At 38.9% G+C, this 17,052-nt stretch overlaps 1 protein-coding gene across 1 annotated transcript; it reads right to left on the bottom strand.

Moving 5' to 3' along the window:
• Positions 1 to 1,191: 1,191 nt before the first annotated feature.
• On the bottom strand, positions 1,192 to 8,145 carry Inx2 (innexin 2). The gene is made up of 2 exons (XM_064682791.1): positions 6,452 to 8,145; positions 1,192 to 2,014 (listed from the first exon to the last, which is right to left on the bottom strand). The coding sequence occupies exon 1, from the start codon at positions 7,692 to 7,694 to the stop codon at positions 6,591 to 6,593; it is 1,104 nt and encodes a 367-aa protein (XP_064538861.1). The 5' UTR covers positions 7,695 to 8,145; the 3' UTR covers positions 1,192 to 2,014; positions 6,452 to 6,590.
• Positions 8,146 to 17,052: the final 8,907 nt, after the last annotated feature.

Here is a 17,052-nt window from a genome sequence, read left to right as displayed (position 1 = left end):
TATATAGCATGCTCTAAGAAATTGGACGGCATTGCCCGGTTACAGTTAACACTCATTATTTTGGTCATTTCCTTCTTTTTGCTTTTATATTACTATAATTTTTGCTCTTTACCGCCGGCTAGCTTCCGCTCATATTACAGGGTATTTGAGCTTCGTCTTGTCGCAATCACTGCTGCCAGCTGCCTGCTGCCTGCTGCTTGGATTTATGTTTGCCCAAGAGGTCGGCGACAGGTTGCTTGGGTTCACCTGTTCTGTTTGCGCATGTGCGACTGTCGCAAAGAGAGGGCCGACAGTTCGCCGGAGGGGCCGAGGTGCATTGGCAGGGGAAGCGGCAGTCGTGTGTGCGGAGATAAGATAGTTAGGAATTATTTTCTTCCTATTTTCTTAGTTGCTTTTGTTGTTTGCACTTTTGCCCAACTAAAAATACGTATTTGAATTTTTTATTTATTTTTCTTTTATTTATATAAAACTTAGCTTACGGCCTGTGGCGCATTTACACACTCGATAATTCGATAAATCGATATTTTAAAAAAAATATATATGTATATATATATATGTATGTATATCAAGCTGCGCGCACTTACATACTTTTACGTTTCATATACTTATATAAGCATATAATATTTTTATATAATTTGTATATGCTCAAAAAAAGAAATTTCAAGCTGTTTTTATTTACGTTTTTGTTGTTATTCAAATTCTTTTTATTTTCTTATATTTCCTTTTATTAAATATTGCTTTTGAGTCTTTCATTTAGTTTTTTTTTTTTTATACAAAATTGTGTATAAATATTATATGTCTTATGTTTATTTCAAGCTGATTCGTTTTGAATAAAACAAAAAAAAAAAAATTGCGCTAAACTAAAATGTGCTAAAAACTAACAAAATAAATGCTACAAAAGATTTTTTATTATATTTATATATTATATGACAAAAATTGCTGGCGAAAAAATTGCTAAAAAAAAAAAAAAAATGGTAAATTAAAAAAAATATATATATGTTTATATAAATGATAATAATTCAAATAATTATTATTGTTGTTCAATTTTACTTTTAAGCATATTTTAATATGGGCGAAAAATGTTCATAAAATAATTATCATCAAATGTGTGCTCATATATATTGATATATTGATATATATATATCTGATTAATAATTATTTGCATTTATATAATTATTATTGTTGCATTTGTTTATTGTTGTTGTTGTTGTTTGCTTTTGCAAGTGGAGCTCGTAAAGTATTTATTTTTTTGCTGCTTGCTTTTTGTTTTTTGTTTATTATTCAAATTGTTTATAAACTTTATAAACTGCTTAATCAATGATCACAACTCTTAGCATAAATATTCATCGCATGTGGCATTCGCATCATATATATATATATATATATAGACATACATATATATAATAATAATATCTATATATCTAGTAGTAGTAATATATGTGTGTGTGTGTGTGTGTGTGTGTCTGTGTGTATTTGTTATAAAAAATATTTTCCAATTAGTTGTAGAATACGAAAAATACGAGAAAAACTATGTATATATGTATATAAATTGTTGTATAAAAAATGCTTGCACTTTGTTGTTGTTGCTGTTGTTGTTGTTGTTGTTGTTGTCTTTGAAACATTTTTCAACACTTGTCTTTTCTGCGCGTGTCTTTTATTGTTGTTTTCATCTCTAGAGTTCCTGTTACGCTTCCTATAGTTTTACCGTTTCAATTCTTATAGCAGCCCATTCATGATTGTCGTTGGCTTCCAAACAGCTGCCTGATCCTTGGCTTGACGAGGGGGGGGGGGGAGGTGGGCGTTCATCGTTTTGTGGGTGTATCGTGTTTTGTTTTTCCTTTCATATAATTCTATTCTCCTCTTCTTCTTATAGTTCTTCTCTGGTTTTCAGGTGTTTTGCAATCGGTCAAAACATGTGAAACACAAGCGCTTGGCATGGAATTCGTTGATATGTCTTAAATATTGGCCACGCCCCCTTGTTCAATACATCATCCTTCATTTTGGCGGCGTGCAACTGCAACAGAAAGAGACAGAGAAAAATCGAATGAGTAAAACACATTTTCAGTGCAGCTGAGCAACTCATGACTTCTGCTGAAGCGAAAAGATCTTCGCTGAAAGATAAACAATTTGAAAAACACTTGAACAAAATAATGTTGACTACATAGCAAAAGAATTTGTGCCGATTAAATGACTCACTTGGTGAGCAACGCGCAGCTGTTGAGTTTAGGCGTGAGCGCGTCGAGCTGGCGAGCGGAAAGTCGCCAGTTCGAACCTGACAGCAACTTAACATTTGTACGTATTTGATTGAAAAACTCTTTTGTCTTTCAAAGATATCTCGAAACCAAACTCGACATTTTTGGACATAATCATACATATTCGAAATCTTAACAATATTTGTCCACCATATTATATAGCTGCCATAGGCAAGATCGGTCGAAGAGTAGGAAAAATATTTTGTCTTCCAAGATACTTTCGCATATTCACACACATCCGCAAAGGGCAAATGTCTACAATGGGTATTAAGTCTTCGGCTTGCCGAAGATATTCAAACTTTCTCGTGTTTACAAAGTTATTTTTTTAACAAACTTTTTGTATATATTTTTATTTCAATTTTTAGCTAATTATTGTATTTAAAAACCTTTTAGGAAATCTAAAGATTAAAGGAAAGAGAAAAAGATTAAAATAAAATTGTTTCAATTTTTATATTTTTGATTTAAATAAATTAAAACCCGAACCTGGAGCCAAGATAATAAATAAATAAAAATAATAATCAACTAATAATCAAGTAAAATATATGAAAGGCGCTTAGATATTCAAAAATGATTTCTTCAATATAAAGTTTTTTTTCTCGAGCTTTTGCATATTGCAAAAAATAATTACTTTAAATTGCAATTAATTATATAAAATAATATAAAATTTGCAAAAGTGTTTTTCTGTGTGCACAAAACCCAAAATCAACTGCAATAACAAATAAGAACACAAAAAAAATAGAGCAGACATCATTCATTTTTAAATGAGTTGAACTAATGTTAACTCTAATATATATTTTATATATATGTATATATTTATTTTTTGTGGAATTGTAGAAATTTGAACTGGCCTGGGGTCGCGTAAAGTCATAAATTGTTGCTATGTTCTTATTCTTCTTCTTCTTTTGTTTTTTGTTTTTTGTTTTTCATGCCGTACGTATACGTAATGTGTGCTTCTTCTTGCCGCTGTTGAGACGATTATTAATGGCAATTATCTGTGGCTATGCTTGTGATCTTTTGCAGCTATTGCTGGGCTGCCTTAAAGCTAATTGAAAGTAATTAATACAATTAAAAAAATACAAAAAAAAAAAATGTTCCATAGCAATGAGACTCTGCGTTTGTGCAAATGAATACATTTGTGAATATTCGCGCGACTCATTTGTGCGTGCAACAACAACAACAGCAACAACAACAACTGTTGAGTCTCAAATGCCTCCGTTTGTGTTTTTCATTAACGTTTTCATTTTCGTTTTTCGCGTGTCAAACAAATTTTTTCTGAAGGCTGCCTCCATTTCTCATTCATAGAACAAAGTGAATACTCGCATGTCGCGTACAACGAGTACAATGAATACATTCAAAAACGATTCTCACATTCCTCACTTGCTGCCATTACGATCTATAGGACAGTTTGTTTGCCACAGCCCGACGGGAGGGCGGTGAAAGGTGGGGGGGGAGGGGGTGGAGGCTGTGCGGGGGGAAGGTCCATTCATTGATACCTCAAATTGGCGGTCAGAGTTTATGTCAATGTGTGTGATCATCATGAGATTGTCGACTGCGGTTGGGGTTGGGGCGGATTAATGGAACCCACACAAATTGTCTGTTTTTTTCCGCCCTTTCCGCCATAGTATACCCTATTGGTGCTTATAAAAGAGTTGTACCAACAGGCAGCAGAAACGCCTAAACGCTTCAGAGAGTTACATTTCGAATAGAAAAGTCTTCGCATAGGATAACAGACGATTCGTACATCTGCACAACCTATCCGAACTCGGGAATTATAGAAGCTAGTTCTATAAAAGGTTGTTAAAGCAACTTTAACTAAGCAGTAAAAAATTTCGATCAAAAATCGGATGCTCTTAAAGCCTTGTCATGCGCCTATATGACGCGCTAACTGACATGTCAGCAGTGTTGTCTTGCAGGAATACTATTTAACTGGTCTACAGGGTAGCTGTTAGTCGCTAACTCTGCGCGAATGCTTTTTAAGTGTCTATTTATGTGTTTCGCTTGCATTATTTGTAAATAACAAGTGTGTGTGTGTGTGTGTGTGTGTGCAAGTGTGTGTGTGCGAGTGTGTGTGATCGCTGAACTGTGATCGTGCGACGTGGAAAATGTGCGCTAATTACAACACTTTATCACTTATCACCATCAAGACATCAGCATCTCTGGTATTTTTTTGTTGTTGTCGTTTTTTTTTTTTGCCGTCTTATCAACGAGGCCGGATTGTTATTTAGGGTGCCTGTCGTTTGGCTGGCAGTAAGGGGTTTTGTGGAGGGGTGAGGGGGTAGGGAGGGGGGGCCAGCAACAGCGACACTGATAAGATAAGGCGTGTCGCACTGGCAGACGGAAGAAGCCAAATAGATGTTGCCTAACTTCTAATTGGCATTGTATGTACGCACAACGCGTACGCAAGGCAAAGCCAACAGACCAGACCGAAGACACGGGGCAAGGGGCGGGGCCAGGGGCGGTGCGCTAGCGGGCGGCACAAGAATAAGACATACGACATGGTAAACATGCAGACACTTGAGCAACTGCTTCCAACGTCTGATTAGAAATATACCAAATTGAAAGGTTGAGTAGTTTTTTTTTTTTTTTTCATTCCAAGATATATTAGTTTACGCCACGACACAAGCAGGCCGCAGTAGAAATGGTAGTTAAGAGGGATATGTTAATATTTATATGGATGTGTCTAGATCTTTCTTTGACATCTAATTATTTTGCTTTTGTATACAAGAGACCACATACCAAATTGCATAGCTCTAGCTCTTATAGTTCCCGAGTTCTTTGAGGTCATATAAAAGAAAAAGATTAGATTTTATGCTCTAGCTCTTATGGTTTTTGAACTTAATGAGAATGTATGAATATGTCTAGATCTCTCTTTGACATACAATTATTTTTGCCTTTATATACAAGAGACCACATACCAAATTTCCATATACGAACTTTCTCTACACTAGCTTTAACAGTTTCTGAGTATGAGTAGGTTATAAATAAAGCTGTCAAAAATGCATGAATATTTATGTATATAGAAATTTTTGTAAAAAATCCGCATAACGTTTACTTTAACAGTCTTTTTTTTGCACTTTTTCTATAATTTAATTTCCTAGCAGGGTATACAACTAGTCGTGCCTTCAGGAATCTATCGTAGAATATGTCGCTCTGTGTCGGATCGCGCGCCTATCTCTTAAGATGTTTCTCTTAATTATCGGACGAACTTCTTCGGGGCAGATCATTTGTCTTGTTGGCAAATGCGCCCTCGCAATTGCCCTGAACTTGCGGCTACCTGCTGCCCCCGCTGCTGTGCCCCTCATCTATGCCGTTGGCTGGTCAAACCAGTTCGCATGCAGATTTAGCAGCTTTCAGCAATCAACTAAAAACAAAAGAGAAAACTAAAAAAAAAAAAGACTTCAAGTCTGGAATGTTGTTTGGTGCGCAAGCGAGATGGGCATACAATGCCTCTCCAGTTGCGCATGCGCAACGTCGCAGTCTGTGCGGGCATCTCGCTTGCGTAAATGCGCACAAGCGAGGCGAACGCCGACTTGAGCTGCTTGCGTTACGCTTAAATGAGCGCGTAAGACCAGCAGTGCGTGCGCGTGTGCGTGTGCGTGTGCGTGTCGTGTGCGCGCGCGCTCTCTCTCTCTCTCTCTCTCTCTCTCTCCGCTGTTAAAAGTAAAGAGCGAGCGCTCTTAAAGTTTAAGCTGTCGTTAAAAGCGCGTGGCTTATCTTTGCTTAGATTTTTAAATTTTTTTTTGTGTATTTGTCGTTTATTGATATTGTTGTTGTTCGTGGCGCAACTGCAGTTGTTTTTTTTTATGTAGCCTGTTTTAAAAAAATATTGACAATAATAATTACAACTAAAAATTAATGTATATATAAATCAAGCATACAAATTATACAGATCAAAAAAAAAAAAGGGGTATCATAATTAAGAGCTAATGTTTACTAAGAACTAAGGCTAAATGTCTTTTGCATGCCAGACGCTGTTAAGCGCGCGCTCTCACTCTCACGCCTAACTCTTTTGCGTGCGCTCTCTCTGTAAGAGATTTACAGTTCGTAAGCTAAGATCGTATGTGCGTGGTATGTATGTGTGTGTGTGTGTGTGTGTAACTACTGCTAGTACAAATGCTGTCTGTCTGTCGGTGTGTGTGTGTGTGTATGTGTGTGTCTGAGTTAGGGAAAGGGGAATTGGGGTTTTAAGCTCAACTTACGGCCGCTGGCACGCTGCCTGGCCTAGCACAGGGTGGCCCAGGTGCCGACTCCGACTCCGACTCCAGCTCCGACTCCAGCTCCGACTCCAACTCCAACTCCGACTCCGACTCCGATTCCGACGCCAACTCCGACTGTCGCTTAGGCCTCGAACGGCTGCTTCTGCGGACTTTGACCGTCGCCGCCCATTTCGCGATAGAGATCCCCTATCACCTCCTTGTAGATCAAGGGATCGATATTCTTGCCCAGCTGATAGAGCAGGAACCAATCGCCGATGTTGCACCTGTTGGCCACCTTCTCGACCTCCTCGCTCTCGGCGAGACGGGAGCGGGCGCGCAGCAGCAGATGGCGCAGCTTGGGTCCGACCACAACGGCAATGCGATAGACAAGCGATATGCCGGACAATATGCTCAGGATGATGAACCAGAACCAGAGGAACACATAGATCTTCTCGTTCACAATGTTCAGCGGCAGCACGCACAAACCGTCGAACTTCTGCACGCTGCCCGACGGACCGTATTTGTGGAAGGTGCACTTGGTGACCTTGGGAAAGACCTTCGCCATGGGATCGACGCGATCGTCCGGCTCCATTTCGGTAAACTTGAGCACATCGCTGCCGTACGTGCTGAACTCGCCATCGAGGAAGAAGTCCACGAAATAGATTTGACCGATGACATTCACGAAGTTGAGAGCCTCGCAGACGAAGAACCGGAACGCATAGAAATTGTGACGGTTCAGATTGCCCATGAAATAGTCGACGAGTATTTTCTTGCGATCGTTCTTGCACTCGTCGTTCACAATGGGACTGTTGAGATCCATGACGAGCATCTTGAGACGTCCGCCCTCCCACGACTTCCACAGGTAGCGCGGCACGTAGAACAGTATCGCCTGGAAGAAGAGGACGAAGCACACCCACTGATAGTACTTGTGGTACTTGACCTTATCCTCGCCGTCCACATGGGAGCCCACGCCGGGCTGTACCACATCGCGTCCGGTGACGCCCGTCAATCGTTCCGGCACCGTGAACGTTGAGTAGATCCAGCAATATGTGTCCATAACGCCCAGCGGTATCTCGTCCACGATGCAATCGATCGGATCACCAATATATTGGCGCGAGGTGACCAGCAGCGAGAAGGCGATCAGGATGATCACCGTCGCCTTATAGTGCATGCGGAAGACATTGTTGTCGATGCAGACCTGATCGATTTTCAGTAGCCCCTTGACGGAGCCGAATACATCAAACATTTTGTGGCTGCTTGCTCAATGCTCTGATGATTGATTGATTGATTGACTGACTGCTGATTGATGTGTGTCGAAACGAGTTGCGTTTAGTTTCGTTTGATTTTTTCCTTTCGTTTGCTTGTTTATGATTGATGAACTGATCGATCGATCGATCGACTGATCGATTGATTGATTGATTGATTGATTGTTGTCGTTTTGTGTATAGTTTGTTTTTTATTGCTGCGCTTCACACGTCACTTGTCCAACATAACGCTTGAGTTTCTGGCTCGAGAATGCACCAGGGCATATGCACATCTGGCGGGCCGTAATGAGCCGTAACTGTTTCGTGGAGGCTCAACTCGCCGCTGCTCCGTGCTGAACTGATCTGAACAAATTCCCTCGAGTGTATTTGAGTCGACGCTCTCCGCAGCACACACACACACACGCACACACACACACACACTTGCAAACAAACAAAAAAAAAAACACAAATTGAAGAAGCAGCAGCAGCAGCAGAAGAACGTGCTACAACAACAACAGAGCGTCGTGCAACGTGTGTGCGTGTGTTGTTCTTGTTATGTTGGGCCGACAAAAAAAAATACAAATAAAATAAATAAATAAATAACACTGGCGGCAGTTGTTGTTGTATTTGTATTTCGTTCTGTATTTTAAACGCCGTCGCAGCAGCGGGCAGTAAGCGCACTCTTCGAATAGAAAATTCAAACTGAGCCCAAAACTTTGGAGTAACGGGCGCCGAGAGAGAGCGCACACAGCCCAAATGTTTACCAGCGCCAGAGAGCGTGCGAGAGCAGGCAAGCAGGTCTCTTGCGCTTGAGTCGTTTGCCAACAACCGTGTGAGTGAGTGAGCGCACGAGCGCGCGAGTGAGAGTGATAGAGAGCGCGCGCGTCGTTCATGTGAGCTCAGGTAAATGTTGTTGCTTGGGGTGGATCTTGTTGAGCGCGCGCCTTGAGTGCACACACACACACACACACACATACACACGCGCGCAATCACACAGCAGCAGCACTCACGCACACACATAAAGACGCGCTCTGCCTTTGTCTCTGCAGTCAGACCTGTTTTTCTATGCTGCTGCGGCCGCTGCTGCTGCTGCGGCTGCTGCTGCTGAGAGAGCGCAACATAAACATGATTTAGTGGAGTCCGCGCAGCCGAGACTCAAGCGCTAACTGGAAGCTGAGACACACAAACACATAGCCAAGCCATGTTGGGGGTTAGTTAAGGCAGCAGCGGGGTCAAGTGGCATTTGCCTGGTTGTAGTGGGTAGAAGCGGGGGCATGCCATGACTCAGTTGATGCCACTGCCAAATGTCGCCATTTTCTTAGCCCAGCTTGGACTTGGCCAATACCTATGCATGTCCATATATATGTGCGCATGTGTGTGTGTGTGTGTGTGTGCGTAAGCATGCCAATTGCTGTTAAAATGCATTTGCAGTTTTGGGCTGCCAGCTGCACAACTGGCAAACGCATTTCAAACATATTTGTATGTACTACATATATACCTGCTTAAAGATCAGTTAATAGGGTATTTACATTTGCCACCGAAAACTGTCAGCGGCAACTGCAGCTGACATATGCTGTTGCATTCGCAGTTGCCGCAACTGATGCGAATTTCGTTTATGGGAATCCGGCAAGCCCGATTAATTTGACAATTAATACTAAAGCTAGCGGTATTTAATTAAGCTATAGAATTTCGTTCAGCTGTTCTCAGCAATTTCTCTTTCCAATCAAAATCTGTCGCTAAATAACCATAAGCATGAAGGCCTGTTATGCATCCATGCCATTCTTTTTTTATTCTATTTTTTTAATCCAAATAAATTTCCCGAACCGAAAACAAATAAACAGCAAGCAGTCTGGCAACGCAATTTGCTGACTTAGTTATTTAATTGTTGCTAAGCTGAGCTTTAACTGGACACGCAGCATGTTTTGGGGGCATTCAACGAGGTCTGGCAACACGGTGTTAAGTTAACAGGAGCTGCCTGCAATTTTCAGGCTGCAAAGTGTTTCTTAAGCAGTATGGCAACCTGAGATAATATGCTTAAATTTTTTAAAGGCTTCAAGGCGATCTTTCAAGAGACTGCCCAACTTTTGGGCGCACATATACATAGCTTTTCATTAAAACAAAGAATCCTGAAGCCTTCTGGCAACCTTGTGCAGCTTAAAGACAATTCTATACAAGACATTTCATAATTTGAATGCATTCGTTAGCTGTGAGCTTAAAAGCTGCCATGATATTGGGCACATATTCAAATTTTAAGGAACTGAGGGCTCTTGAGCGATCTGGCAACCTTGCGCAGCTTAATCTGAAACTCGAATGGGATACTAAGCTAAGCACTTCTGTTTTAAGGCTGTTTTTCGAGGAACTGTCTGACTTAAGATATAAAAAACGCACTTTTAGACAGTCTGGCAACGCTATTAAGTACCAAATTAAAACTAATTACGACTTGTTGAAGCAAACGAAAGGCTCGTTAAGGCTTTAAGTTATGCAAATTTGCGTCTGGCGACAGTCTGGCAACGCCGCAGCGCAAACTGCACCCAAGCTGGGCAGCCCGAGTCAGGCTGGTCGAAAAGCAACCAAATGCAACTGCATCGCATACCTCATAAGTGCCTATGTGTGTGTGTGTGTGTGTATATATATACAGGTATGTATGCAAGCGAGTGTGTGTGTGTGTGTATTTATGTAACGCTCCACGCTGAAGACGAAGAGTTCTCGGAACTCGTCAATTGAGTGAAATAAAGCAGCGCCCAGCTCCACTGGACTGCACAATGCACAAAGAAACGAGTTACGGACAGACACAGATCCATACATACATATCTCTCTCTGTGTGTGTGTGTGTGTGTGTGTGTACGTGTGCTTAAGCTACAAAGAAGAAGCAGACGCAGACGCACAGAAATGTGTTTTTTTTTTATATCTTTTTGGTATTTTTTTTTTTATTATCGGCAACTGCTTTCACTGCATGATGTTTGCCTTCAAATTGTTATTTACCTGACGCGTCTCCCTGATAATGTGCAGTAATTACAAAACTGACAGACTTTTCCCTTACCTGACAGACAGGCTGCCCAACTACCTGTGGCCACACAGCGGTGTCTCTCTGTGTGTGTGTGTGTGTGTGTGTGTGTGTGTGTGTATCTGTTACCTTTCGTTATGCTTTCAATCTATGCCATCGATAGATACATTTAAGCGCTCAATCAATGGATTTTCCAGCTCGCCAGACATACTTTACCACTCAATACACACACAGGACACACACACACACAGATACACATGTGCACATGGATTCGAACCGGCTGACTACCTGTTACACTCGTTTTCAGTGTCTTCTGTTAAGGTGCGAGCAGCCTTTAATCATCGGATTGTTTAGCCTGAACGTCGCTTGACCATAATTTATGGTCTCTTCGAGCTGTATTACCTTAGCTTATACTATCTTAATTATAAATTAAATGCCCCATTCTCTCTCTCTCTCTCTCTCTCTCAATTGTACAAATCTTATCTATCGTAAGCCCCGCTAGAAGTACTCTTTACAACCTCAGACCTTACACGCTTACGCGTCTCAAGTGCCCCCATATCAATTCAGATCTGTTTTGTTTTATAGCCCAAATGCCAAATACCACACTGCGGATCGTATAATATATATATGCATATACATATGTATAAGCTATTTTCGTAAAATGATTGGAAATAGCCGCTTAAAATTGCCAGATATCAAATCCCAGCGGGGCTTGAATAATTTTCACTTTATACATACAATTATCGAACTTGTTTCTTAAAAATAAAAAAAACGATCAAGAAACATAGTTTCGAGAAATCCAAACATATCAAATGGAATAACCGAAAAAGTAGGAATTTAAAGAGCAAATTCTAATTGGAATTGTTCAAGAATAATCTCTAGATATGTGATAGAAAAAAAAATAAAAATAATAAATATGTCCATGTGGCAATTGATTTCCTTCTTGTATACAAAATCAATTAAATATTCAAATTGTCAACGCGTAATCAAGCCCGAATAGTTTGTTGAATAATATAATATATGTTAATATATAATAAAATATAATAATAATATCTATTCTTTTCGGATTATACGAATATAGAAGTTTTTTTTTCGAGTATCAAGCGTCTCACTTAAGGTAAATCGGTTCAAACAAGAGCACAACATGTTTAAAAACGAATGTTTAAAATATATTTAAATAAAGTTAGTTTCAAAATGTACCAAAACTTGCAATTAATGCTTTATATTTATATATGATTGTATATATTTTATAGATGATTGTCCTCATAATAACAGTTGGTAAATAATTAATTCTTTAATAACTTGTAGCTGCCCTTTCCCAGTGCTCATAAATAGCTCAAACCCATTATATAGTTCGATAGAATTTCGCTTGGAATAATTCAGAGCGTGCTTTAAGAGCTGAGAAATCATTTGGGACAACAAAATGCTGAATTACAACAGAACTTGCTGACTTTGCGATCTTCAAGATGAAATCCGAATTCCAATTTTGGCAAAATAATTCTCGCGTCTGATCTTTCTCAATTTGATATGCCCAAAAATAATATAAATAAATATATATATTTAATAAAATAATAAAGAAGTCTAATGCAAATATTTATAACAAGAGTGCTCTAGTCGGGAGTGCCCGACTAGGGAATACCCTGAACCTTCTTCTACAAAATGTAAGATACTTGATCTGAATATACTATTCAAGCAGGCACATGTCAAATTTGGTGACTCTAGCTCTTGACAAGAAACAAGATTCGATAACGATTTTAATCGATTTCTTGGAAACGGGACCAGTTATCGTTTATCGGAAATAACTCGTACTATGCTGGCACTTGGAGGACCTACGTTCAACTCCAAGTCTCTAGCTCTTATTGACTCTGAGATCGACGCATTAATATCTATATACAGACAGACGGCTAGATCGACTCGACTATTGATGCTGATCAAGAATATATACACTTTATGGTGGCGGAGATCCTTCCTTAAAAGCAAAGTTCAAGAACTCGCAAGAACCTGTTCAAAGTCGTTCATAAAGTTTGATCTATTTAATAGATCTATTCCATGTCTGATTTGGTATTTATTTAATCATTTATACAGATGCTATATCAATTAATAATACTTATCCGATTGTGCTTCGTGTGATATTTAACATAAATATATTGAATTAAAGACGCCTACTACAAATCGCACGCTCATAAATCCCATTAGGTACACTGCCAAAATTTACACCACCTTCGGGGCTGACGACCGCTGGCTATTAATTGCCAGACACACGCACACACACACATAATTGATCATATCGTATATCAGTGTTGTTGTAGGCGGTAGGGGAGGGGGGTGGGGGCGTGGCAGCTCGTCTATTTTGGCATAAATCAAATCAACGCCTCAAACGACTCAATTTGTGAGGAGTCTGGTTTTTTTTTATTTTTTCTTATTTTCTTGCTGTTTCGTTTTGTTTTTTTTTTCGGTCTCGACGGCTCGAATTTCACGCCAGGCCACAGAATTTTGCGAAACATCAGATAGGAAGCCTCGAGCCGCAGCATAAATATTTACACAAATCGACAAAGAACTTTGGAGTCATCAAGCATTCAATGCTGTTGTTAATAGTTTTGATTTATTTCGTATGCCAAATGCGCTGTGAACATACAAAAATCAAATCTCACGTAACTCGGCAACTATTACAATCGCAGTGCGGAAAATTTGGTATTTGACTTTAATAATACTTCATTTCGATAAAGATCAATAGGAAATTTTTTTTAACTTTGCATATTTCTCGAACATTTTGAAAAACAAAAAACTATTTTTAAATTTATTTCACAAATTTGGATCATATATGAGCTAAGATAATATAGAGTGCGATTCAATGAATCTTTCAGTAGACCGTGCCTGTCCTGAGCACTTTAAATATTTAGATACCCTGTAAACCCAATACGAAAACTAAAAAAAATACAACCCATTGAACTAAGGAACTATTAATGTTGGAGTTGTGAAATTTGGTATGCGGCTTCTCTGATAAAAGAACAACAACGTTTTATGCTTTTTTTGTGAAGGTACGAAGGCGCTTCAAGGCACTTAACAGCTGCTTTATAGACTATACCTCAACGAACTGAGGAACTGTCAGTGCCAGAGTTGCAAAATTTGGTATGCAGTTTCATAAGAACATATTTAAATGTAATTTATTGTAAAGCTTGGCTTAAAGTAACCGCAAACACATTAAATCGCAATATTAAAGATAATATAATAAGAAAATACTCCTTAACTGACTACAATAACTTTTTCCTGTTAATCAGACTTAAGTTGAAAAGGTTTTTTAAGCTGTGCCCAAACATATTAAACCTCTATGGAACTGAGGAACTGGACCCTGCAAAATTGGTATATGGATATTTCTGGGCTATACAAAGATAAAGTTCTTATAAAACCAAGAATCACCTTCCCTGAAAGCAAGCTAAGCAAAATGCACTTCTCCAAACTTGTATGCCGGTTCGAGCTTAAAAGTACTTTCGACTATTTACAGGGTATCTGCAAGTCACGACAAAGCCACACTCAAACACACTAACTTGCATTTACATGTCGCCATGCTGAGATTGCGTTTTCAGCACATGTTAATTAAAGCATGAATCAAATCTTTGTGAACGCCAGCAGGGTAAGGGGGGGGTAAGGGGGGGCGGACCGGGACGAGGCGTGGAGATCGCGATCCTCCACGCATTTTGATGGCTTAGTCATGACGAATTCGCCGAAATGCTCGTCAGCGTCATAGTTGGCCAGGCCCCAAAGCCATTTCGCGGCTGAATCGCTCTTTGGATTTTATGGCCGATGCGGTACCCAATTTCCACCTGAGTCAGCGGCTAATCATCCGAGCAGCTGGCTAAGATAAAAGATATTAACAGCTTAGCAAAGATACGGGCAGGCATATATACATATATATATACAATATATATATGTATATACAATTTTTAAGCTAATCAGTTGGGCTTAATTTGCGGCACATTTGATTTCCGATGCGCCACATCAAAGCGCTGAATATCGACTTTATCGTGCATAACGCTGTCTGTCTGCCCAAGACCCAACTCTCCGAACCATGTCTATCGTATATGGGTTAATAGAACTGATTATTTTCGATGACCTCACAACGGTCACGTATGCGCGTTCTCTGAATGTATTATTTTTAGTTATCTTTTAGAAAGTTTCCCAATTTTATACATAGATACACAAAGATACAAGAAGCCCATAAGCTATTGGTAAAAAGTTCTTGAATTTTGGCATTTGCATAGAAATTGATAATATTTACCGCAGCTGCGCAACCGTGAAAGAAGAAGATACAACAACTACACTTTTACTAAATAATAAGTTAATTTATGTATTTATGTTAAATATGAGTATGGTTTTATGGAGTTTTATTTGGAGAATTTGCTGAAGATTTTTTAGTACTGATAAACAGATCAGATTTCCTTATAATATTTGAATGTAGATTGATTTTGGTGTTAAAATTCATTTATTTACAGCTAATCTTCTGTTACTCTTGCTTAGCAACTTTTATCAGCGTGAGTTTTGGTTAATAGATTGAAGTAGAAAATATTCTACCAAGCATACTTGTAGAGTATTCCTTATCATCTTTTCATTGAAAGGATTTGTTCTATACGCAACAAGATACCCTATTCATTAAAGAGTATGCCAGATTTATATATGTATTCCGTAATATCTGCTCGTTTAGACACAATATTTCTCTAGATATATTAATTCCAATTGTAAGAAAAGCATCGAAACATTGAGGTATCGATTCTTATCATGGCATAGCTCGATGTTTCTTGCGTTTAATGTTTCGATATATATCGCTCGATGTCATCAGTAAATGCATTAGAGAATCCCAACTTATTTAACAGGAAGAAACATCGAACTTCGGACTGCCAACGATATTTTTTACTCTTTACTTTTACTTAATCTTTACTTTACTTTGATTGAACACGGAAATATTATTTATAATTACATTTAAAAGTCAAATTGATATAACTTAATTAAGTTTTTTTTGGGTCGAACCTTTCAACTCGGGGGATATAGGTCTTTAAGTGAGAACAATTCAAATCGAATCCCTTCTTTAGTAAAGCTGTTAACTAAAACGAAGCAATTGGAAAAATGAATTTCAGTATGACAAACTTTTTCCTTGAAAATACTTGTATCGAACCTAATCAAAAACGAAGAAAAAAGTATTTATTTTTAAAGAGAAGTTCACGAGGCTCGAGTCAGCTTTTATAATTATTTATTATCACCTTTTTTAAAGGGTTTGCACAACTGAATCATTTAAGGCTTATATAGAACTGGCCCAAGAACAGTTTGAGGAACAACTTGATATGAAAGGGAATTATTTTTATAGTTAAGTTAGGGAAGTGTGCTATAAAGCACGGCAAATGTATTTATATTGCAGAAGAGAGCATCTGCCGGTCTATATATATGACAGTGTGTTAAGTAGACCATAATATTTACATAATTTGTGATGTGTGTAATTGTAATACCCTGCACAAAGATTTTAGGCAGCACTAAGGTATCCCAATGTAAAGCATAGCATAGGATATCTAGCACGAAAACTTCAACTGTGAACAAGAATTGCGCAGTCGGTTGCACCCGACCCAAACATTTGTAGGGTAACTATTCCCGAGCAGCAGATTTTTTGCGGTTTTGCGCCCCATTGCGCAAATATTTTATTTGATATCGAAAATACTTTCACTTTTTCAGCAGAACTTGTTGCAACTGTTGCAAATTAATCGAGCGCGTTCTCTTCAAATTGTTAAGCTACTTGTAATTGTATCTTTAAGTGAGTTGCGACGTGAACAGCTTTGCGAATGGATAAAAGGGCTATGATGTTGTGACAGTCAGGAGAAGGCATTTGCGACAGCCTAAAGCTTATATACATATATATATTCCTGATCAGCTGAGGAACTGAGGCAGCAATAAATGCTAAAAACTTGAAGTTTGACACACATATTCTTCTGCTTTTCCCCAATATCGATAAGTATCGATTTATATACAAGTTTTCTTAAAGAAAAACTGAAAGATTCTTGATTTAGGGTATCTGATAGTCGTGCACTCCCGAGCTGTCTGGCTTGTTTGCCTGTATATTTTAAATATTTCGTCATTTTGTGCGCGCCTTGCATGAATGGTTCGCATTTCGATTTATTTTGCGGTTGAGCGTATTCAAATTTCACCTGTAATGCAATCCAGATGCAACAACGACAAAGACAGAAATAGATAGAGAGTAACAGAAAGAGAGACAAGACGAGACAAGACAATTGCTTATGACGCCGATTGAGCAAGCGTCATAGTCGATCAATCAATGAACTTTGTCGCAATGAATTTTTATTGCGGAAGGGGGTTAG

This window comes from Drosophila montana, unplaced genomic scaffold, assembly GCF_035044405.1.
Source record: "Drosophila montana isolate Dmon_TW-CO22-7 unplaced genomic scaffold, ASM3504440v1 contig_2496_1, whole genome shotgun sequence".
NCBI lineage: Eukaryota > Metazoa > Arthropoda > Insecta > Diptera > Drosophilidae > Drosophila > Drosophila montana.
This window is presented reverse-complemented; position numbering and strand designations above follow the sequence as displayed.

Bases quoted from the DNA above. Each gene is read 5' to 3' on its own strand.
- Inx2 (XM_064682791.1), bottom strand. From the start codon at position 7,694: ATGTTTGATGTATTCGGCTCCGTCAAGGGGCTACTGAAAATCGATCAG.